We start from the raw sequence: 24,022 nt of genomic DNA on the forward strand, positions 1-24,022 counted from the left end.
GAACTGTTTTATTTTGCTGATACCCTGTTTACATTTAAACACACTTGTCTCTATATTTAAGGTGCAATAGTGCTACGACTTGCCAAATCATGGTTTCGTATAGGATCCTTGGAAATCTTAACTCACTCTGGGGAACTGGATTTACTAAGGTTTGAATTTAATCTTCATAGTAACCATAATACTTTTCTCAACAATCAAATTGCATTAGAATTCATGAATACAGTTGGAATTTAGACATAAATTAATTAGCAAGTAAGATTATATAATTTAGAAAGGTAACCTGCTGGTTTTATACAAGCATACCAAAGATCTTACCTCACAAGGGTAAAACCCTCGAGATGTTTCTAAAGGCCTGGATCTTACAAAATGAGACAAGTTTTATACCTGAAATAGTTGTCGTAACTAAGCACTAGGGAGGAGTTGTTTGTTTTGGAAAATTTGTAAGTTGAAAGTCTAAGTTCCTACATTTCTCAGTTTTCTGTGACAGGTCCTGCAACTTTTAATGCATATATGCCATTTCCCTAAGCCTGTCTTATAGGAATCTAGAGCACTGTTTTGGGAATGGCCAGTTACTGTGTAAGTAACCCTACTTCATAAGAATTCAGCCGTAAAATTTTCTTTGTGAGAATTCTGATGTAGAATGATTATTCCTTGTAATCTGATACTGGTTTTTTGGAAATGCAAACTCTTTTTTTTTTACCTAAAAAAATGGATATTGGTGCATGCAAAACCAGGTCCTGGTGTGCTCTGGAGGTTTAACGTGGGAATAATTTTAACTCTGTGTGGCAGTTTCCAGTTGTATTTACGACTACAGCCTGTCTCTAAGCATTTGGAAGAGCTTAATCTAATATTCATTGGAATAAATAGACCAAGGTTTTTAATAACTATTTGTGGCAAGCTGTAGATCAGCATTTTGCTGTTCGAAAACAAGAATTTTTAATGATCAGTTCTAAAGTACCAGTTTTGTTTAAAGAATTCTGTTTCTTCTGTTACAGAAGATTGCTAGACTTTATCATCCAGGAACATTTTCCATCAATAGCTATGAACGATTCAAATAGATATCTGGTAAGTCTTTTTATTTTCCACAAGCATGTGAACAAAATTACAGGAAGGTCTTCACAATCTCAAGTTTGACAAGATTTTAAAATTTGAAGTAAGATTCCAGGTTTTATTAGCAAAAGTTTATTAATTCTCTGCAGTGAAAATCTGCTGCTTTGATTTTTTTTGTTTTCTCAAAGTCAAATATGAACATTTACCACCAGTTTTCATTATGGAGATGTTTATTGTGAAGCTTCCACTTTCTGTTGTTTTTTGTTCAGGTTTTCTGTGAACAGTGGTCATGAAGTGATGAAGTGTGCTTTTGTTAATGTAATTGTAGTATATATAGTATATTATAGTAGACACCCTAGTATATATAGTGTCTGGGTTTTTTGGTTTTGTTTTTTTTTAAATTTTACTTCTTAATTACTTTCAGGGCATCTGTGTATACTTATTTAACTATAGTCTTTGCTGGATAAGGTTATTATGTACTCACATAATTTGGAACGGGAATGATAAGTCCTGACAGACAGATAACTAAATTTGAAAAATAGAATATATTACATATTTCTAAGGTGAATAAAATGCTTACGTTTTTCAATATTTTTGATACAGAGAACTTAAAGTAAAAGATGTATTTGATTTTAGGAATTTTTCTCTACAGTCGTGTCAGAGACTGCAAATCTGATTGCAATGTGGATGTCTGTGGGGTTTGCACATGGTAAGGTGCCAGATGGCATTGGCTTTAGGGGAGGGACACTTTATAGTAATATACTTAAAAATGGCTTTTATTTGTCACCTTGGTCTTCGGTTCTGTTGCTGTCTTCGCCCACAGCTTTATCTGTTATACAAGGGGCTTTTGTAACAGAGTTACAAAACTCTCTGATCTCTCCAAGCACAGCTGTGACAAAACGAGTATATGGGGGCAAGAATTCTCAGAGCTGTTGCAACAGTGCAGTGTACAAAGGCAATGTACTGATGCCATATATAAATTTAACTGCTCTGAATTTGATCCCTCCACATGAAGCCCTGGCCTTTCACAGTGCACAGGAGGCAGAGCTGTCCAGCTCTGCTGCAGATTTGTGGGATTAACCCCAAAACAGCAGCGAGAGTGGGAGCCTTGGTGTCCTGCAGGGCACAGGCTGGGGGCAGAGGGACAGGGCAACTTTCCAGAGTCTGATTCCTGAGAGCTCTCTAAATTCAGTGGATCTGTTTCACATCAAATTGCCTAGAGACTGGGGTTCATGTGGAATTTTAACTTCTGTTTCTCCTTTCTGTTTAATTGTAGGTGTTTGCAATACAGATAACTTCAGTTTATTATCCATAACAATAGATTATGGTCCATTTGGATTTATGGACTCCTATGACCCCAGTGAGTGTAGCACCTGTTTTTATTTTTAATCTTTTTTACTTAAAATAATATTTTTATATTAAATTATATAGTTTCCATTGCATGAAAACTCCTATCATTATTAGCAGAAAAACCCTAAGCATGTGTACTCTTTGAAGAGCTCTAGGGAAAAAAATTGCATCAGTGACCAGTTTTATGATACACTATATAGGTTGCATTCAAGGGCTAAAAGTCTTGTTAATGAAATATTACTATTAAACCCATTTCCATGAGACTGTTTCCACTTGAACACCACCAATTCAAAAGATACTACAACAGAAGCCTAGAAAACAAAAAATTGTGTATTGCTGGAATCAGCCAAAAGCAGAAATGGAATACAGTAACTTCACATGCATCAAGCTTTAGCTTTACAGTTGCAGCAGCTGATTATATATTGGAAGAAAAGAAATCAACCCTACACGTGGCAACCTTTATTTGAAAGTCTCAACTCAATCAGTCTGGGATTGATAGATACACATTCAGTATATACATAAATGTGTATTACTCGAATATTGTTTATAGCTTGCAACTGAATAAACTTCAGAATCATCAGTGGTTATCTTGCTGTGTGTTTTCATGCCTGCAGCCTCAAATTAAGGAAAACTCATGAGAGTAAATGTCATATTGTTTCATTGTATTGAACAAAATGGGGCTTTTTTGCTTTTAGATCTTTCTCTGTAGGGTGGGTTGACCCCAGCTGGCAATTAATGACCCACAAGCCACTTGTTCACTCACCCTTGAGAGAGAGGATTGGAAAAGTAAGGCTAAGAAAAAGCTTATGGGTCAAGATAAAGACATGTGAATAAGTCAAGGGGGAGAAAAGGGCAGGGGTGACCAGCAAGTGATGCAAAGACAATCACTCACCATATCTCACCACCAGACTGATGCAGAGTCAGTCCCCAAGTTAACAGCTGCCATGGAAAAACTACCCCCGGTTTTTATTGTTTTAAATGTGGAATATCCCTTTGGTCAGCTGGGCTCAGCTGTCCCAGCTGCATCCCCTCCTAGCCTCTTGCCCACCCCAGCCTCATTTTCTAGGGTAGCAGAGTGAGAATGGAGAAAGCCTTGATGCTGTGCCAGCCCTGCTGAGCAATGTGTAAAACATTGCTGTGTTATCAGCACTGTTTTAGTCACAAGTCCAACGCACGGTGGACAGGCTGCTGTGATGAGAACTGACTCTATCCCAGCCAGACAGTGCACCCTAGAGCCAGATGAGAGGTGTTAGATTCGAAATTCAGAGTTGAACCACTCACCAGATCTGACAGACGAGTTAGAAGTCTCCTCCTTAATGCCCCATTTGCTGTCAGTGTCCTCTGAGGACTAGGGCATTGATCATCTTATCTGCATGTGATCTGAGTGAGGGGTTCCCACTGATCCCCTCAGAGACTGCTGCTGCAGATAGGCATACATTTTACTTCTGGATACTTGTAACTTGTATGACAGGTATTTGTTATCTCCCAGATCATTTGGATTTGCATACTGGAACACATTAGGCCTAATTTTTATGTGAATATAAAGCTTGCTTGTACAACTGAAACAAATCTTGCTTAGGTGGCCTATTAAATACATGTTTATTAGATGTGTAACTTTTCCAGAAATCCTTAAATCCTGAATTTAGTTGGTCATTTGTTTGCTTAACCTATGTTCTGAATAGTAGCACTATATGCAGTAAAAATACTGGTTTCAAGTCTAAAAGTGTTTTTGATGAAAAAATGGTCTTTTTCTGTTTAAACATCTGAATTTATTTTGTATCTTTAGATAGGAAAATGTCATTTGTGACACATGGGAACTTGTCTGTGAAGGATGTATTTCTTAGATTTGCAGATAATAGATCTTGAGTCAATTCACTTTAAATAAGCATCCTTGTGATCTGATTTTAAATACTTAGTAGCTTTAGGTATTTTATAAGTTGGTTGTGTAAGTGTAAAGATGAATGTTCTTTAAACTTTTAACATTGATAGTATATTGTAATTACTCTGTTATGGAAAAGTAACATTTTGTTTGAAACAGATTTTGTTCCAAACACATCCGATGATGAAAGGAAGTATAAAATAGGAAATCAGGCAAGTGTTGGGCTGTTTAATCTGAGCAAGCTGTTACAAGCTCTAAAACCTTTATTGGATCCCAGGCAAAATCAGCTGTAAGTAGTCCTTCAAATATCTTAATGCTTAAAAGAACTAGTGAGATGGGAGACCCTGTAATCACCATATGCTTAGGAAAGAAAGGGAATAGCTTTAAAAATATATATTTTTTTAACTGGAAATTGATTGTGGATTAATTATTGGCCAGAATAAGATTGGAAGGTGGGGAGAAAAGTTTTTGATGGTCATAAATAATAGTAAAATAGGACCACAGGGAGGTATTAGATATTGTGTGATCCATTCTCCTTTCACTAAGGCAGGACCTTTGCCTGTAGTTTTCTGTTCTAAGTTTGTCTAGCTTGTTCTGTAAGACACTTATGAAGACTGTGCATCCTCCTGAAGTAACAAAGTAGAATTTTAATAGCCTCTTGTAAAAATTCTTATAGGAAGAACAGATCCCACATGATTCAGAATATCAGTGTTTCTGAGATAGCAGGCAGAAGTTCTTGTTATTTAGTGTACAGCAGTACTATACCCACAGCAGCATTTTAGTTCCTTAGAACTTGACATTTCTTTTGTTTTTCAGAGCTTCCCAGATTTTGGAGGGCTATGGTGAATACTATTACAGCCGGTATGCACTTTCAGAACTTAACCTTTCTAATCACAATACTAAAAATGTATATAATGTTCACAATCTCCTTACTTTGTTACTATTTTCAGTTTCACAGAACTATTCAAAACAAAATTGGGTCTTCTTGGGGAGAATGAGAATGATAACTTTTTGATTGCTTTCCTTTTAAAAGTGAGTTTACTTTGTTAATTTTGTTGGCAAACATCTGAACTGATACCCCACTTGAAAAATACTCATGGAAGTATCTTTATTCACTAGATCATGGAAGATACAAAGGCTGATTTTACAATGACATTCCGAGAGCTGAGTGAAATTACTGCTGACCAGTTAAAGGAGCTCAGTATTCCTGAGGTATAAATACAAGCACCCAGTCTTAGGAATACTTAATATAAAAAAAGTAAATCAAGTTGAACATAACCCTGATATAGTAGAGGCTATCTCAAGCCACTGTTCATCTGGGAAATATGTTACTGTATCATTATTAAGGGACAGAGACTAATACACCTGTATCAGGCTACCACCCCTTGTTAAGCCTGTATCTGGTATTGATGGATATGTTAATGGAAAGTGCTAATGAAAGATGCATTAATGAAGAATGCTGAAGTCAGATTTTCAGCCTTTGTTACAGGTCCAATATGAGTAGTCATAAATACTCATACACAAGTGGGAATTTGATTTTCTTCACATATAAGGTGGGTCTGCTACAAAAAACTTTCTTACTCCTCCCCTCCCTTTTTTTTCTGTTGTTTTGTTTAAGAATACCTTTTGTCCAACAAGTGAAGTTGAACAGGGTTCATGAGGAAAATTTCAACCTCAGCTCAACCAAACTATTCCTGCCATGGGTTTACTAGGTGGCTGAAACCTCTGCTCTCAAGCCTATTTGCTTATCTCAGTATCTAATGATACGTGAGATCCCATCTCATCATAAACTCCTGCTAGAACTCTTTGCCCAGAGTGGCCTCTGCCCTTCCTTGAGCACGAGATTGGTTTGAAATGTAACTTAAAGCATAAGAATACATTTGCTATTGTGTCCTGCTCAGCCTGGTATCCCATCCTGTGTTGCTGCTATCTCAGCCTAAACTTACTCTTCAGGACCAAGTATAACCATATTTAAAAGAGAGCATTTTGAGAGCATTTAATTTTTTTTACCTGAATATAGTGCAGTCTTTAAAAGTGGAAATATAGCTGAAATATTTGAACTAGAGTAAGATGCTAGGCAAGCCATAATTGGATAAAAAAGCAAAGGGGAAATTCTGAAAAGGAAGCTTGTGATCTGTTTCTGACAAGCAACCTGATCTGGAAAGAAAATAGCCTTTTTGCAAGAGCAAATTGATTTTTTTTTTTCTTTTATTCTTTAACACAATGCCTTTTCCATGTGATGAATATTGTTCATTTTGCCTGGGAAACTTCACTGCCTTCCCCAAACATCTGATTTATGTCTGTCTTTGAAGCCAATTTAAAACGAGAGCAGGTGGACTTAGGAGGTTGTTTTAGGCAGCAGGATGGCTATGTAAAACACAGAATGGAAATGAGGAGTTGATGGTTCTTTTTCCAATTTTAATTAACTGGTTTTGACCAAATTTTCTGGTTTTCCTTGTTTTCGTCTGTTAAGTAATGTTGGGGAAGATGAAACAGGAAAGCCTTGGAAATATGATTGCCTGACAAAAGATTTTGGGAATATGAAAACTACAGGCAACATCGAAATGAAAGCCACTTTTGAAATACCAGGTCTTAGTTACTGAACAACTAGAAAACAATGGTATGGCCACTGAAGTAATCCCCTCTTGATGGAACAATACCCTCTGCTTGCAAACAGGTCCAAGGGTCAGAGCAGACCCTACTAGCTCAGCAGAAGGGGTCCAAAGAGTAGTTTTTAGAAGTTAAGATGTAACACTCTATGGTAATATAAGAACTCTTATAGGCTGTATGTAAATGCTATAGGATTTGTATCTTGTATTAGATTGGTTAGTGACAATTAGAATATTCAGTGCAGAAGATGATTTATTGTATTGTAACCAGGACTTCAGACATTCTCATTCTCATTCTCACTTCTATTCATTCTCTCTTCTATTCATTCCTCTCTTCCACTTCTACTCTTGCTCCTACTCTCTCTCTCTCTCTCTCTCACCCGTTCACTCTCTTGCTCTCTTGGGCCTGCTCAGAGCTGAGTCTACCAGCTCTGAGCAGTGCCCCAATACCCACGCCCTTTACAATAAACCGGCTGTGTCCCAAGACCTGCCTATAGAGATCTCTCGTCTCCATCTGTCACCGTCTACATCCGGCCGTCCCGACCAGAACCTCAGAACCCCCGTAACCTACAAAGTAAGAGGTCCATCCTGACCTTTTCTGTGAACTTGAAGCCATTAAGGGTTTAAAAGTTGAGATACTCTAGAGGGAAGCAACAAAAAAACCAGGAGTTGTAGCTTTGAAATTAATCATTTGCACAGGGGGGTGATAAGAGGATGAGTATGTTTGTAAGAGAAGGTATTTTTGTCATAGAACCCAAGGGATTTTTCCATTTATGGCAACTCCATCTCCCCATCTTTGAAGGTGCTGGCTGAGGAACCAGCGATTATGGTGTAGTGACCCTGTTCCTACACTGAGGGTAATTTCCAGCCTTCACTTGGTAGCAACCTGATCTTTTTTTTTCCATGCAATGAAATTGTTTAGCCCATAAATTCTAGGTTCCAAAACTGATGTGGAAAAGCAAGTACAATTTTATGCTGGTAAAAAGTTGTAATTGTTTTAAAGAATTTCAATTTTAAAGTAATTTCACCTCTGTTTATTTACACACCAATACTTTTATGAGTAAGTTTTCATATTGATTTGTACATCACTTAAGATTTTTTCAGCTGCATACTAAAATTGACCTAAAAATGCCAGAATCCTTTGGGAACACTGCAGGGGGTCCTTATATTTAGTGTTCACTGGAAACATTCTGAAATTCCTCTTAAAGCAGCCTAACTCAGCACATCTTTGAACAAATGCTTGATTCTCACACTTGCCTGTTATCCACCTGCCTGCTTCCCAGCTCTTAGTCATTTCTGTGCTCATTTTTATGATCGAATACAGTTTGCATATATTTTTTACTCTTACTCCTTAAAATAACCCCAAAAACCACAGATGGGATCAAAACTTCCTGCTTTTAATTTCCCTTACATCTTTTTCTTGAATATGTGCTGTTTACCTCCTTTTATCTATGTCCATTTCGTCCTAATCTGCTCTTTCTCTGAAGTTCATTTTTTGTCTGTGAGCTTTGGCTGCTTTCAGCTAAGGAATATGAAGCAGCTGTTAGCTCAGTGTAATCAGCCAGGGAAGCCTGGTTTGTGTTTGCTGTCCATCACTGGAGACAGTAACCCCGAGCTCTGATTTCTTGCTGTCTGCCTTTTCCAAGTTCTGTCTCCTCTCCTACTGTCTCTATTCTTCTCAGTCTTCCCCTATCCCTGTATTCGTTTCCCTTTTTCTCCACCTTTTCTTTATCAACATATTTTGCTTATTGCACTATTTTTGTTGAAAAAAAAATCTCTACAAATAGATCTGACCCATGTACAAGTCTCAGAAGAGCAAAACCTGTAGTAATGTTGCTTAAAAAATGAAATAAGTTAGACAATAAGCCAAGGAAAAACAGGGGTAAAGTGCTAGAGGTGTTTAGGTAAAATTTGTCATAACAGAGATGGATTACTATGGATGTATCATGCTAGGAAAAATAAATAATTTGAATACAGAGGAAAAGATACTAGTAGAACATTTAGGGAGAAAATTCCTTGAAGGGTCATCATATGTTTGCCTTTTAAATCCTTTTATTGTTCATTGTCCTGGTTCCAGCTGGGATAGAGTTAATTTTCTTTCTAGGAGCTGGTATAGTGCTGTGTTTTGGATTTAGATTGAGAATAATGCTGATAGCACACTGATGGTTTAGCTGTTGCTGAGCAGGGCTTACCCTAAGTCAAGGACTTTTCAGCTTCTTGTGGTGCCCTGCCAGCAAGGAGGCTGGGTGTACACAGGAAGCTGGGAGGGGACAGAGCCAGGACAGCTGACCCAAACTGGCCAAAGGGGTATCCCACACCACTTGGTGTCATGCTCAGCAAATAAACTAGGGGAGAGCTGATTGGGGGACCCTGCTTGGAACTGCCTGGGCATTGGTTGGTGAGCAATTGTTTTTTCATTTGTATCACTTGTTTCTCTTGGGCTTTATTTCTCACTCCTTTTGATATTTTCCTTTTCATTGCTATTATTATTACTATTATTATTGTTATTATTAAAATCATTTCAATTATTAAACTGTTCTTATCTCACCCCACACATTTTCTTATTTTTAACCTTACTTTAAACCCCCAGTGAGGGGGGAGCATGAGCAAATGGTTATGTGAGGCTTAGTTGCCAGCTGGGGTTAAAACACAGTATTTGTTGCTTACTTTGGTTTTTGCTTAACAGGAAAAGAATTCTGATTACCTGCCATTAACTGTTTCTTTCTCTTTAGGAGTTCTGGGCTCTCCAGGATCTGGGTAAACACAAATTATTTTCAGAATGGGTTACTATGTACCTCCTGAGATTAAACAGGTAAGTCTGATTGCAGTTTAAAGTGTGTATTTGCCAGAAGCAGGCAACTTTAATCTGCAGTGATTTTGCATTGTCTTTAGTGGGTCTGATAAACTGACCCAAACATGGTTTCATATGCGTTTTTTGTGTTAATGGTTCTAGATTGTGCTGGATTCAATAGTAATTACTGTTGTAGTTCTGTTTGGACACACAGGTACATAAAAATGACATGGAAGGAGTCATCTGTTTTCTTTGTCCTTCACTGAGCACCTGATCAGATTTCTTTGGTTAACAATTTTTCTTAAAATACAAGTCCTACAGATTCAGTCCAAGAATCACAAACAGGCTTTGCAAGTACATAGGAATGAATAGTGTTTAATTACTGTTTATATATATATATTTACTGTGTAATAACGTTGCTTTATGGTGACAGGGGATGGAAGTTGAACAGTTGCAAGTACACAGATTGTGTTTGGAAACCACGATGTTGCACAGATAGGAACATGTGAGATTCTTTTGTGTTAAATCAATAAAGAATCTAACATTTTTTCTTAGTTATATATGGTATTCATGGCTAATAGTAATGAAAAGAAATACATATCAGGTACTTGGAAATTTTATTCAGTAAATACAATTTTTAGGGGAAAAAATGAATACCAGACACAAAATCTACAAAAAAGTGTGCAGTTCTTTCCAAGTCTAATCATTCTTAGAGATTCACACTGGCTTCCACTGAACACAAATACAGAACACTTAATGATTTTAATGAAAGTCAAATAAGATATTTCTAAAAATAAATCAGCATAACCCTCACTAGCTAAAGTGTTTTCTGTTTTCCTTCTTTTGGTTTGTTTTTCATGTATAGTAACAAGGGTGATTCAGACACCAAAAGAAGAACAAGAATGACAAGTGAGTAAAACAATCCAAAGGAATTATATGTTGCAGATGGCAAATATCTATTTACATATGTTTCTTTAGTGTTAGGTTTTTGGTTTTGGGTAGCACTAAAGTATACTATTTTTCTGAAGAGGAGACACTCTCATTACAATGATATTCATATTACAACAATGAAACTCATATTATAATGAATAAGATTGCTGCAAATCCTGTCACACTATACGTTCGTTCTGTCTGTCTCTGTCCTTTCTGCATGCTAAAAAGAATTCAGATTTCTGATAGGGACACACTTTTTCTTTCTGTCACCCAGAGAAAAAACTGTGTGAAAGGACTATCTAGTCATAGAAGGCAAAGGAAGGTGCTTTATTCTCCAAGTTATTCTAAATGCAAAATGGGAAAGGTACTGCAGTTAGGTATCACAGCAGAAACAGTGGATATGACATTCCAAGAATTGTTCAGAGGGGGATATTTCTGATCTGCAGTAAGCTGTGGTAAATTTGTGAAATTTGCCTATAAAAGACAATGAGCAACTGAAAATCAATGAGCAAAAGGGAATGAAGGAACTGCAGGATCTGATCAAACTCTGCTCAAGAGGTTTCACTGTCACACTGCTTTGCAGGGTGCTTCCTGCAAAGCAGGATGGAAATGGTGGCACTCTTTTGTTAGATATTGATTGGCTACTTTCTTCTAAAGCTCCAATCGATTTGCTAGTTACATGGCAGGGGCTGACACTGGCTTCCAGTAATGAGATAGTAAAACTACAGAGGGCACAATTTATGGTTTCAGGTTTACATCCCCATTTTCTAACAAAAGTTCTATCCATTTTAAAGAACACTTCTTAAAATTCTATTTGCATTTTTAGGAAGTTAATATGAAAAGTGCTACCAAGAAGAAAGATTTCTTTTATTGTTTTTTGATAGGGTTAAGAAGCTTAACTGTAAGTTTCTGAGGCCCTTTGCTCAATTATTATTTTGAGTTTTCAAGCTCCCCTGTTTTCCTCAGCTAAAATTGAATGCAGAAAACTGTGTAAGCACACTTCTTATTTTTCTGTATCTTTTGAATCTGCTTTTAGAGAAAATCATGACATTCTGAGGTTTTATTCCAAATCAGAAAGGATCCTAGTTTGTGGATGCTCTTCTGCAAACCATCATCGTGTTTTTTCCACATGCACCTCAGAGGATCTTATAGTACAGGAGACAAATGAAACATGGAAAAGGTTTTGCCTCCAAAATCACACTTGTGCTAATGGTCTTTGTTTTGGTAGCAGTCAAAACTTGATTTGCAAAGATTCATGGTTCAGTTAGTTTTCTTCCATATAATCAACCATCACTCTCTATTTATACTGCAGAGCTGCAAAAATTTATAATAGGCTACTGATGTTCATTTGTTATTGTTTTATTTAAAATCAGCAAATCTTGTTGGATTTTTGCTAGCTGCTCCATATTCCAGTGTGACTGAAATTTCTTGCAGAAGTTTTTGGGATTTTTTTTTTTCTTTTTTACATTTTTACATCCATGCCCCTGTGGTCTCTTTAAAATTGTTTGGGTTGTTAGTTTATTTGTTTGTTTGTTTGTTTAAGCATTTGCTTGTAACAGCTGTCCTTATCAGTACAACTTCCAGCAGAAGTCTGGCTCAATTCAGTTAACTCTGCATTTTTACCCAGAATTTCATGTTAAAGACAAAACTGTCCTGGCTCCTCAGATTCTCATGTGGGTTGGGAAGTTCCACTAAATTGTGTATTGCTGTATTTGACTGACCTTGAATATATTGGCATTAACACCTCATTATTCATCACCCTTCCCTAATTGTTAGTAAGTGTCATAAAATATCTCACTTCTCAAAGTACATTATCTTGAATCATTGAAGTTGATCACTTATTCATTATTTTTATTTTTTTTCTCCCTTTATTTAGTTTTCAGTTCTTTGTAGTGCTTTATCTTGCACTGCCTAAACTTAGCTCTTCTGGAGTTGATCGAAAAGTTTTGACAATCCAAGTCTATAATTGTATTTCTTTACAAAAGAAGCATGTAAAAAGAGTAGACCAGATCATGCTTAAAAGGGCAAAAAAGTTCTTTTGCTTTGTCCTTTTCTTACCTGGCTTTTATTAATCTTTCGTAATTATCTTGTCACTTGTGTTAAATACTGATATTTTTAATACCACTGTGAAACCTGTCAGTTTGCAATTGTTAAGAATTTATTTCTGGGACAAATATTCTCCTGCTAAAATGACTCACAGCTCTAATGTGAATTACCATTTTTTGAATGAGTCATATGTTAACTTTTTCACCTTTAAAAATTTTTTTTAAATAGTTATTACACTTTACTATTGATAACCCATTTACTGGATTAAATCAAATTCTTGGGCAGAGCAAATTGTTTTGCCAAGTGGTAAAACTGTTTTTTTAACAGGGCAGGTTATTGTTATGCCTGTGTAGAGGTTATCAGGATTTCCAATAGATAGTTGTATTCATGGGCTTTTTTAATATGTGTAAGTACGTACTGGACAGCGGGGATGTGAAAAAGAAGAATGTCTGTGGCCCCTCCTAATATATTATTTGTAAATAAAATAAAGTAATAACTACTTGATTAGAGGAATTGAGTAGAGGGAAGTTTGAGATGGTAATTTTGATTTTCTGCTTTCTCCAATACCCTCTTTCAAATACACTGTATGGATATTTATAAGAATATTTTATAAAGCTCCATGGATTTTTAAAAAGAAATATATAAAACTAACGTTTATTCATATATAAAACTAATATTTATTCATATAAAATGATGAACATACTGGGGACTTCAGTGGAAAGAGAAGGAGATGAAGTTTGTGTATGTCCATAAATCACAGACTTTTGGTTTCAAGTGCCTGGGTGAAATGCCTTTGGTATCACTAACTAATCTCTTAATGTAATAAATGCCTACTGAATTGGGGAAAATATACACACCAGTGTCAAATTAAGACATAAAAGCAGGCTTGAAGTGTTACAATTGTTCTGTAAGATTATTTTGATCATTAGTTAAAGGGAAAACTTTCTCAGGTAAAATTCTAGCTTTTAAATTGCAAAACAAAAATAAGAATTTTGTTGACATAATCTGCAAAAAACTTGGTAATTAATGCCATGTGTGCTTATAACAATTTTCCTTGGCATACAGTTTGACAGAACTCCTTTTAGAAGGTGTTAGTGGCTCTGCTGTAGGATATACCCTGGTTTACTAATTCAGCAGTTTCATTTTTAATGTCCCTACAATCTCTCTACTGCTCATTAGACACAAACATCCTGAAACAAGGCAGGGAAGCAGTGCAGTTGACAGGAGGGTTTCCAGAAGGATATGACAGACAGCTGTGGAAAAAACTGAGGAACTCTGCCTGCCCCCAGCCAGGAGATTAAAAGGAAAGTTGAAAAAATAGTTTCTAAAAAATACACCTGAAATGTAACATTAAAGGCTTTTATGGCTAAACTTTTGTTTAGGAATATCTAAGTACATATACTTTAATGGATATCTTAGTAATTACTTTTTAAATTAAGTAATACAATATTCATTTTTATGATCTCCAGGAAGGTATTGACAACATTGAAATACGTTTTCCATCAATGTAGCAGGAACCTAGGCCATGGTGAACTCATCACACTTGAAAAGCCTGCTGGTGTTCCTAACAGGAAATCCTTCGTTATCAATGTCATGTTCTGTGCTACTCTAATTTCTGTTTGGCACTTCGGCACTACTGACAGTGCAAGTTTGAAAAACCCTTTTAGCAACTCATAGAATTAAGTAGATTGATTAATTCCTTTTCCTTCTTATGCATTTTTTTCTTGATCTGCAAATCTAAATCTTCTTGAAGATTTCAGTGACTTGTTTCAATGACTGTTTTCCTTTTGTTGAATATGTCTGACTAAATTTAACATTATTTACTCTTGGTTTCAGCTGTTAATCCTAGATACATACTTAGGAATTGGATGGCGGAATCAGCAGTGCAAAAAGCTAATTTGAATGATTTCTCAGAGGTAAAATTATCTTTTTTTCTTGACAGATTTAATAATAATTGGCATAATAGCCAATGAAATAATTTTTACATTTACACTTTGAACTGTACTACATTTTGACCAACATTGTACCATATAACACCAATTGTTATTTAAAATATTAACAAAATTATTAATAGCATTAATTATAACATAAATAGTAGCAGCTATAGTAACAGTAGTAATAATAATAGTAAGGAATTCATGTGATAATTTCTGGAGCCAGGAGGGTGCATAAGGCAACAACTTTCCTTGTTTACCAGAAAACATTTTGTATAAAAACTTAACCATTTTTAATTGCTTCCAGGTTCAGCTCCTAGAGCAGGTTTTACAACACCCCTTTCAGAGGCAGGAGGCTGCAGAGAGAGCAGGGTACTCCCTGCACCCCCCAGCTTGGGCCAAGCACCTGAAAGTGAGCTGTTCGTCCTGAGGGAAATTTGAACAAGCAGCAAGAATGATCAAGGTCAAAGCTCAAGCCTTCAAATAGGGCTAATGGATCAAGCCACAGGAATCTCTCCCTTAGACTTTGTGGACTGTAATCTGCTACTGTTCCTGACCAACTTATGAAGTCTTAAGATTAAAGAAATGCATCACTGTGTATGATTGCATCAGCAAATTATATTGGCATTGACGACTCTGCCCTTCACATTCAGCTGCACGTTACTTTGAGTCCCAGTATTTAAGTTCTGCCAAATTGTCACACTTAAACTCTCAAAATTCATGGCTGATCAGGTGGGTCTTAATAGCTTTTAGTGACTGATCAATTTAAAATCCATCTAAGCTAGTTTTAATAATGCAATATTTTGATGAATTTTCCTCTTACTCTTACACACTGCTCAAATATAGTTGTATTCTGCAGACATAAATGTTCTTAAATCTTGCAGACCTGGCACAGAGGATCATCTTAGACCTTGACACCTTTTCTCATCCTGATTATGTTTTGTCTCAATCATCTGACAAGAGATTTAAAGGAAATTCAGTGAAATAATTAGCAAAGATGTCTGTCTTGGGAATGACTTACTCCAGTATAAGTTTTTGTATCTTGGCTGGTATCAGGTGCCTATCAAGCCTGGACCACTGCTCTTTGAAAGTATCTTTTTGATAGTAGTAGAAAGATTATTGGTGCATAGATATGAAGTCTCTGGAAGAATTCACTGTTTGGACCTGGAAATGGACTGTCTTGGAAGCATCTCACTACGTATGTAGTCAGGTCAGTGCACTTTTGTACCCAGCCACCCAGTGCTGTAAGGGACTAACAGAAATCTTGCAGGGAAAGTATTTAAAGTTCTACTGAAGCTGTTACATAGAAGTCATCTGAGTAAGAAAGACTAGTCTTTGAGTCCTGGGTCTTGTTACTTGTTCTTTTTTGATACTCTAGTTCCACAAAACTTTACGTGTCTAATTAAGCCAAAATTAATACATCAGCAATCAGGTCTAACATTATGCTAGAAAATTTAAGGGAAAAAATCTCTTATTTGAGGGCTTTGTTACTTCTTGATCTTACCTTGTCTGTTCCCAAAACCAAAATGGTTTGTTCTAGGATCTCCAAATTTTTTGAGTGCCAGTGATTCTGAAACAGAGGCTATTAAGTGGTATAATTAAAATTTCACAGATCTATTTCCGAAAATGTGGAAAAAAATGTGTATTATTACAAATCTTTCAGAGACTAAAAGAATATTTGAATACCTTCTTAACTATAATCAACACAATTATTCAGGACAGTTTCCCCTCAGACATACAGCTGTTGAAATATAAAGGCAGTTGTTGAACTGTAAATAGTAGTATCATAATGGGGGGCACAATACAGGTATTTAAATACAGTTTTCTGAAAATCCAGTCTGAAGTGTGAGCGTCAGACGTGTGCAAGTCCAGCCTGGGTTAGCATTCCTTGTGCAGGCAGCGAGTGCCCTCCTGCCATCACTGGGATCAGTGTCAGAGCTGGCACCACCTCCAGCCAGAGGTGTGGGCTGCTGGGGGCCTGTGGAAGCCCCTCAGCTCTGGGCTGTGTTCTGGCCTACTGGAACCCTAGCATTGATGTCTCTTCTGGGACAATTCCAAGCAAAATGGTGTTGTGAGGAAGTGTGGGAACATCAGCATTGCCACTTGCGGAGGAGGGGGTCACACTCAAATAAGTGATGATGTGGAGAACATATTTGTGTCTGCAGGGTAAATGCAGCAGCACTGCAGCTTGGGCCCCACTTCCCAATTAGGTCAAAGGCAAGAACTCCAATTTATGTTTAACCAAACATCTGGGAAGTTTCTGTTGTGTGTGGGACAAACATGGCTGCCCGTACATCTTTACCTCATGGAATAACTGCATAAATACAAAGCATTTCTATACTGCTTTTTTCTTCAAAGTGTTTTATACATGGTAAATCCTTCTAGTGGCAAGTGGGCCTCTGCTTCATTCATATGTTACAGGTAAAGAAAGCCTCCAGCATCACAAGGTGAAACCAGAACAGCTCAAATAAGGAGCTGTTTTACAAACAGTGGCATGTTCTGCTCCCTGTGCACCCTGTGACACTTTTTCCAGGTTCTTAAAAAATACCTGAAAGAATGAAGCAAGCCCTGAAAATTGGTTTCACTACTCCTCTGGCTGCAGAGAGTAGGTCAGCTATTTCTTCTTTCCAGTAGTTCGTTCATGGACTTGGTCATGTCTTCTTGGTTTATATGAAGGCCAATCTCCATTTTCTTTCCCCTAGTTTTACCATGAGTTTACATCATCTGGCTTTAATAACTATTCTCATTTCATAACAGTCAGTACTGACTGTTAAAGGGGAGCAAACTTCCTGAGCCTGTTCTGCAAGAGCATGAGAATTCTAAAGACTTAATGGTACTGAATCTCTTGTGTTCTGTGTGTTTCCCTCAAACAATACACGTTTCCCAGTTACTGTGAGACTGTCAATCAACAATAGTTCTGTCCGGCAGCTTTGCCACAATTCATTTACGTTTCTACTTTTCCACTCTTGAAGTGCCAACAAATAGTGTATGAAAAACTTAAAGCATATGGTTATCCCAAAACTACCTGTTAACTGTTTTGTAGAAGTTGAGAAATGAGCCCACATTGTGCTCAGCATTTTGTACCACCTCCCTTTCCGCTTCTTGATCTTAATCATTGGGGTTTATTATGACAATGTGAACATTCATACCATGTTTCATGGTCTATTCCCTGAAAATCTCTGGCTTCCACTTGCAGTTCTGAAGCTGCTTCATCTTTCATGTTACATAAACAACAGTGATCCTGGAGCAGATGGGGAATAACAATACTGAGGCTGGTAATCAAACCGGTATTTGTACTCTCATCCTCCTTCTCTATGAGAGGACAGTTACAAAAGGGCAGCAGTGCTGATCCCCCATGTAGGGGCTTTTCCACGTAACTCTAACCTTTCTAATCCTAAGGACTGATGGAAAAGTGATTGCTTGAAGTAGATCCTTCTTCCATATCAGTCATACAAGAGCCCAAAGGAGATGACAGCTGCTGAGACTGCTTCCATTTCAGGAATGGAGAAAGGTTAAAAAGAACATGCTGGAATTTGAGATCTTTGCAGGCTAAAATACTGTAAGCTCTAGTGATGTACAGACCATTTATATGGTAGTAAGTTAGGTAGAGGTGGAAGGATTTTCTTTTTATACACTCTGAATTACAGCACTGGAACATCTTTTTTGTATTTTGCAGTGTATTTTGGTACATGATCAAGCCAGATAATCGTGTGTCAATAGGAGGCAGGTTTGTTCTTTGAATGGAGTTTAAATCGTACGTTTTAGAAATTCAGTGTAACCACGTACATACACAAAATAGTTGACAGAGGTCTAATCATAGCATTTTACTTGATTTCCGGCATTTTCTGTCGGCTTTTTTTTTTTTTGCTTTGAAGAAAGTTCAACTTCTTTTGTGTAAGTGCATGAATTATGATTGACTGCAGATGTAAAAGGTATAAAATTAATTTTATTGTGTTGCAACAAAAGGGAAGGGAGGAAATAGGGTGGGAAGCTGAGAGTTCTGTTGAGAAGAGTGAATGCCAGAAAAGCCACATAAAAGTCTCAGTGCGTTGTGACCTTATTGTGCAACATTTTTCTAAGGTCATATTCTGCTGTATTTTGATGCTGGGTGTGTATTTCATAAAACTCATTTGATTTAAAAATAGTTGACTAGCAGACAGCTGTTGTCACCTAAGTATGTAAAAAAAGTGCACTCCTAATACCTTGTCAGAAGATGACACCAAGCTCTTCAATGAGTCTGCATAATGCTTACTTCAGTTACATATGGAGAGAGATTGGCAAACAGTAATCCTTTCCTCTTTTTTTTTTTTAACTCCTAGTATTAACCCTCTTACCTAATTGGTATTTTTGTATTTTTAACCCTGCACTTTGAACTGAGGCTTCAACTAAATGTATGAGCCTTGCACTGGTCTTGAGAGCATTTCTCAGTTTGGCAGTTTGAAGGTGCTGAGATACCTTTTGAATGTCCCAGCATGTCAGTTCAAGACTTCCAGGTGACACTTTTGTTAGTGGTGGGCATAGTTCTCTTGGTGAGAGCTTTTTGCTCAGTTCAGCTGAAAGCAAGGGAGCTCAAATACCATTAACAGCTGGATGGACTCTCTGTGTCAGCTTAACACAGTGTTTAAAGCAAAATCATTTCAGGAAGAAATGCATGTGGTTTCAAACATTGTTTTCAGCATAAAATAAAATTAAATTAAATTAATAAAATATTTTTTTTTAAAAGGAAGTAATTTCAAGGGTAAAGGTTCTGTATGAAGACATGGTTACAAGCTTTCTTACTCTGCTAAGCTTGTTATGCAGGTATGTGAGTATTGACAAACCAACCTTAAGCCACAAATAAGACTAGAGATGACCCAAAACACAGTCTGTGGCACTGCCACCAGCTTGTCATTCTCCTGCCTCCACCACCACTTCTGGATCTAGGAATCCATTTTGTCAAACACAGCATGCTCACCCCCTGTATTTATTTATTTATTTATTTATTTAGATCCCACACTTTTTATGCTTTTTTATAATTCAAAATACAGAAACATATTGCTGAAGATACCTTAAAAGGTCAAGTGTGCATGAGAAGAGGCAAAGACCAGAATAAATAAAAACTAAGTCTAGAACGTATAGGCAAAAATTCTTTAAAATATTTGAAGTTCCAATTGCCAGTAAAATGCCTGTTCATTAACTGTGACACTTTGTACAGATACAAAATAGAAGCTATTTTTATTAAAGAACTAACAATGAATGCTTCCTAAATGAACAACGGAGAATTAAATGGGGAGAACAAATGAAAAAAACATGTAGGAGGAAACATTCCTATCAGGTACAAGGTAATTACAAAGCCTTTCACAAGACAGATCATTTCTAGGTACAGTTTGTAGATAAATGTTAACCAACAGAAAAAAAACCCTGCTTACCATGGAAGCATACATGATTTCAAAATTAATTTTTTTCTTTGTCTAAGGTAACCAAGTAAATGAGATTTCAAAGCAGCAGCTGTGAATGCTGACAGGTATGACTGAGTTGTATATAGAAACAGGAGTGTATAACATTTGGAGTGACTGGTCGTGGCCCTGACTTGCATCTCACAATAATCTAGATGAGCTTTTCATTTTTAAAGCAGACTATTGAAGAAAAAAATTTAAAGCATCTTTTTATTGGAAGAAAACCCCCCATAGCTGAGAGTTTTCTGATAAAGAACTTTTAAAGGCAATTCTGTGAAAAGGGATCTTCCTTCCCAGTTCTCAAAATTTGCGTGAGGACATTGTATTTCTCCTTCAACTCCAATTCTATTAAAAAGGCAGCCACAGCAGATGCATTTCACTTTCTGAAATGGCTGGCTCCAGAGTGTTGCTCCACCATCCCTGGCTTTCCTTTTGGAGGGAAGCAAGACTCTCCAGCTAATTCTTACCTTGGCCTGGTGCTGGAACGGGAGTTAAGAGCAGGGGATGGTGAGGTGCAGGGGGAAAGAGCAGGTTACAGGGAAAAAGTGGGGGACAAAGGGTGCCCCACCTTCTTGAGACCCCTCAAGAGGAACCCTGAAGGAGAATTCCTCCTGGAGGAGCCTGATCCAGCATGACCTTCTGTGATGCAACACAAAACCAGCTACGTCTTAAAGTCTACCCACTCCCAGACTTCAGGAGCTGTTGCCCCTTTTTTTCTCAAGAGCTTTCATTAGGTCAGACATGAAATCTGCTTGCTTGCCTCCCCCTGCAATCAGAGGTGGCCCTGCTGACTGTGGCTCTTCATCTTGTCCTGTGTTTGCCAGCCTCTTTGGAGGAAGTGGCACAGGTTTCTTTGTTGGAAGTGGTGGTGGCTTACTGGAGATGGGTGGAGGGGGTAATGGCACATCTCCATTACTGCTGCTGGAGACTGGTGGTGGTGGAGGCACAAAATCAGGAGGTGGTTCACAGAAATCGGATGGTGGTGGTGGTGGAGGAAAATCAATCTGCAATATAGGTGGTGGTGCTGGAAAGCTCTCTGGATCTGTTAGGAAAATGCCGCTGTCTCGTTTCACTTTGGAGGGTAGAACTGGTGAAGCAGAAATAGCAGATGAACGCCTTTCAGGTGGAGGAGGAGGCTGCAGTGAGGTCCTCTTACTCTGGATGTTCTGTGGCCTCAGCAATGGCTGTGCCAGGCCAGGTGCACTGGCATTATTTGTTTCAGCCTTTAATAAGCAGAAAAAAAAGAGGACAGACACAGTCAGTGAATGTGTAAACTAATGCCACTGCCAAAGAACATAAAAAGATGTGAAAATACATGGGGAGAGTGTAGTAGACAGGGAAATGAAGTAGAGTACATTTTGCCTGAAATGTGAAAATAGTATTTTATTTTCTTCCCAGAGCTGCCTACAGAGGTTTAACAGTGGAAACCTCCCTGTTGCCAGTCATAGTACTTCTTTGAATGTTGTCCTCAGAAGATGAGTACTTCTAAAATTTCAAATAATTGCAGTTAGTAAGACTAACATCAAGGACGTATCTTTGGGTTGCATTGTACTTGAGCCTGGAGGAAATGATCCTTGAATATCGACCACCTCTCTTGGACTCCCCTTCAGGGCCTTCTCCCATGGGATTCTTCCAAGAAGATCCCTAAAGATGCTAAAGTTAGTTCTCCTGGAGTCCCTGGTTAAAATCTTGCTCTCTGTCTTGCATCCTCTCCCTTCAATACTAAACTCTACAATCTCATGGTCTCTGCAGCCAAGGCTGCCCCAACCTTCACATGTCCAACAAGGCCTTCCCTGTTTGTTAGTATAAGGTCGGGGAGCACAGCATTCCTTGTGGGATCCTCCACTACCTGTGACAGGAAGCTGTCATCAGTGCTTTCCAGGAACCTCCTGTTTGTGCTTCACTGTTTTGCTTCTCCAGATGTCAGGGTAGTTAAAGCCTCCCAAGAACCAGGGCCTGTGACTGTGGGGCTGCTTCCAGCTGCCTGTAGAAGGCCTCATCCACTTCCTCCTTCTGATCAGGTGGCCTGTAGCAAGCACCCACAATGATGTCACCCTTACTAGTCTGCCCTTTTAACCTCACCAAGGCAGAGCTTGGTACACTCCAAGTGTTGCCTCACATAGAGGGCAACTCCACCACTGCACCTTCCTGGTCTGTCTCTCCTAAACAGCACGTGGCCCTTCCTGACAACATTCCAGGCACGGGAGCTATCCCACCATGTCTGCAATTGCAATGAGATCGAAGCCCAGTGGCTGCACACAGATCTCTAGTTCCTCCTGTTTGTTTGCTGCTTCTAGAGAAAAGTGCTCTGCATCCCTGTAGTCAGCAGCACTAATTCTGACATGAGCTAATTATAACATGTATAATTCTCACTCCTTGCCTACAAACATGGAAGTAAATCAGACACAGGAGTAGGGAACCTCTGGCTGAGTTCTGAGAATGTGATCTGCTCCAGAGGAAGTGAGGTTCAGAAAAGAGAAACAGGAGGAACTCAAAGACAGAAACAAGAAGCGTAGAACATGTAATGCTGGTGACAAAAAAATCCTAGGAATTTAATTTCATTTGTCCTGTGCACTTCATGCATGATGGAGAGACTGAATAATGAACTGCAAACAAATGCACACTTTTTTTCTCTACGACGTTCTTGAGGTTCTCATACTGTTCCCTATGATATTTTTACAGCCAGATATGGTGCAAGTACACAAAATTTGGAGCTTAACTAAGAAATGCACTTAGAGCCTAAGGAAAACATGTAATGTTTTCCCTTAGTTCTTCACAGTTTCTCCTTTCTTACACACTCATCTTCAGCTGTGCAGTGTACCCTACTGAAAACACTGTTGCATGCCTTGTGTTTCTAAGGAAAGATGGGTTTTTTTGGCAGAGACAGAACACGGCACCAAGGTTCTAGCAGCACAGACACTTTGAGACTTTCCCAGCAGGCACATTCCTATTCCTGCTACATGAACTCAGGGCTGCTTGTTCTGAAGAACAGAAGCAGTGGGCAGCTGTGCCTTCACCTCCCATCAGAGGCTCCTGGCTCTGCACAGCACACACACTGTTTGCACTGTGCAAAGCATGAGGAGGGGCAGCCACTTTTCCCAGGAGCCAAATCCTTCTCACTGGCACTTTGAGGGGGAAGACAGTGGGTGAAGGGAAACAAACTTGAAGAACTCATTCACAGATGACATTTAACTGTAGTAACTACTCACCTGTACTTCGGATGTATCCACTTTCTTCTGAGTGTCTGGAAATTCTGCACTGGAACGACGAACCATGTGGGGAATCTGTCCGTTTGACTGAACAGTACCTGTGATAAGGAGAGGAGCCAGAGGGAAGACAGTGTTATGTTTTTGTGATATTAACCAAATCAGGGAATACCCAACTAAGAAAAAGGCTGTAAAAATTTCTTTACAACTTCCACAAGGAAACACTTGTTACAGGGTTTTTATACATAACTTAGTAAAATCTGTTTTCTACTTCAAGCTCATTTTGTGACTTTTCATATTCAGTTAAGGAAAATAAAGTAGCTTACATTAAAATCTGTAAGTACCTTACATTAAAATACCTGTCTTTCGTAATAGCAGTTTGAAGTTTGCAGTGTGCTGTAGTATTACTATATATTCCCAGTTTTTATTGCCCCCTTTTTTTTTTTTTTTTTTAATTTAATTTAGGCTAAAGACTAAAAGCACCATAGTTTCATATCAATCAGTCATGGGAGTGGAAGGTCTGAAATCCTACAGAGGGGCTGATCCACTTTCTTTAGTAAACAAGCTAAAACATCTCCCCAGCTCTGAAACATCTGCCCCATTTGGAATCAAAAAGATCTGTGAACTTCACTGTGTTCTCAGATTAGTGCGGATCTGGAAGCTGGCTAAGTTAAAGCTCTTTAAAACACCTGCCCACCAATTCTGCTTGTGTAAGGGGTATGCATAAATAACCCAGTACTGTCAAATGGATTAAGTGAATGTGAGACCAAATGACAAATTTATAAGTTT

The 24,022-nt window shown here is 38.0% G+C and overlaps 2 protein-coding genes across 7 annotated transcripts in view; one reads left to right on the forward strand and one right to left on the reverse strand.

Moving 5' to 3' along the window:
* Positions 1 to 19,294, forward strand: part of LOC125321483 (protein adenylyltransferase SelO-like) — a 27,103-nt gene extending 7,809 nt beyond the window's left edge. For 2 of the 5 annotated variants that reach the window (XM_048294402.1, XM_048294409.1), the window contains exons 8-19: positions 62 to 149; positions 996 to 1,065; positions 1,687 to 1,759; positions 2,327 to 2,410; positions 4,439 to 4,568; positions 5,096 to 5,140; positions 5,230 to 5,311; positions 5,399 to 5,491; positions 9,621 to 9,700; positions 10,545 to 10,588; positions 14,495 to 14,574; positions 14,900 to 19,294. In XM_048294402.1, coding sequence (XP_048150359.1) covers positions 62 to 149; positions 996 to 1,065; positions 1,687 to 1,759; positions 2,327 to 2,410; positions 4,439 to 4,568; positions 5,096 to 5,140; positions 5,230 to 5,311; positions 5,399 to 5,491; positions 9,621 to 9,700; positions 10,545 to 10,588; positions 14,495 to 14,574; positions 14,900 to 15,022 — 992 coding nt within the window. In that variant the 3' untranslated portion in view covers positions 15,023 to 19,294. Of the gene's footprint in view, positions 1 to 61; positions 150 to 995; positions 1,066 to 1,686; positions 1,760 to 2,326; positions 2,411 to 4,438; positions 4,569 to 5,095; positions 5,141 to 5,229; positions 5,312 to 5,398; positions 5,492 to 5,756; positions 5,833 to 9,620; positions 9,701 to 10,544; positions 10,589 to 14,494; positions 14,577 to 14,899 lie in introns of those variants that run through there. The other 3 variants (XM_048294418.1, XM_048294429.1, XM_048294438.1) reach the window with 3 other exon arrangements.
* Positions 19,295 to 19,550: 256 nt separating this feature from the next.
* Positions 19,551 to 24,022, reverse strand: part of LOC125321430 (amyloid beta precursor protein binding family B member 1 interacting protein) — a 72,180-nt gene continuing 67,708 nt past the window's right edge. For both annotated transcript variants that reach the window (XM_048294265.1, XM_048294275.1), the window contains exons 13-14: positions 23,237 to 23,334; positions 19,551 to 21,250 (exon numbers count right to left, since the gene is read on the reverse strand). In XM_048294265.1, coding sequence (XP_048150222.1) covers positions 20,720 to 21,250; positions 23,237 to 23,334 — 629 coding nt within the window. In that variant the 3' untranslated portion in view covers positions 19,551 to 20,719. The remainder of the gene's footprint in view (positions 21,251 to 23,236; positions 23,335 to 24,022) is intronic.

The sequence above is a fragment of the Corvus hawaiiensis genome, chromosome 1 (assembly GCF_020740725.1).
Source record: "Corvus hawaiiensis isolate bCorHaw1 chromosome 1, bCorHaw1.pri.cur, whole genome shotgun sequence".
Classification (NCBI taxonomy): Eukaryota; Metazoa; Chordata; class Aves; order Passeriformes; family Corvidae; genus Corvus; species Corvus hawaiiensis.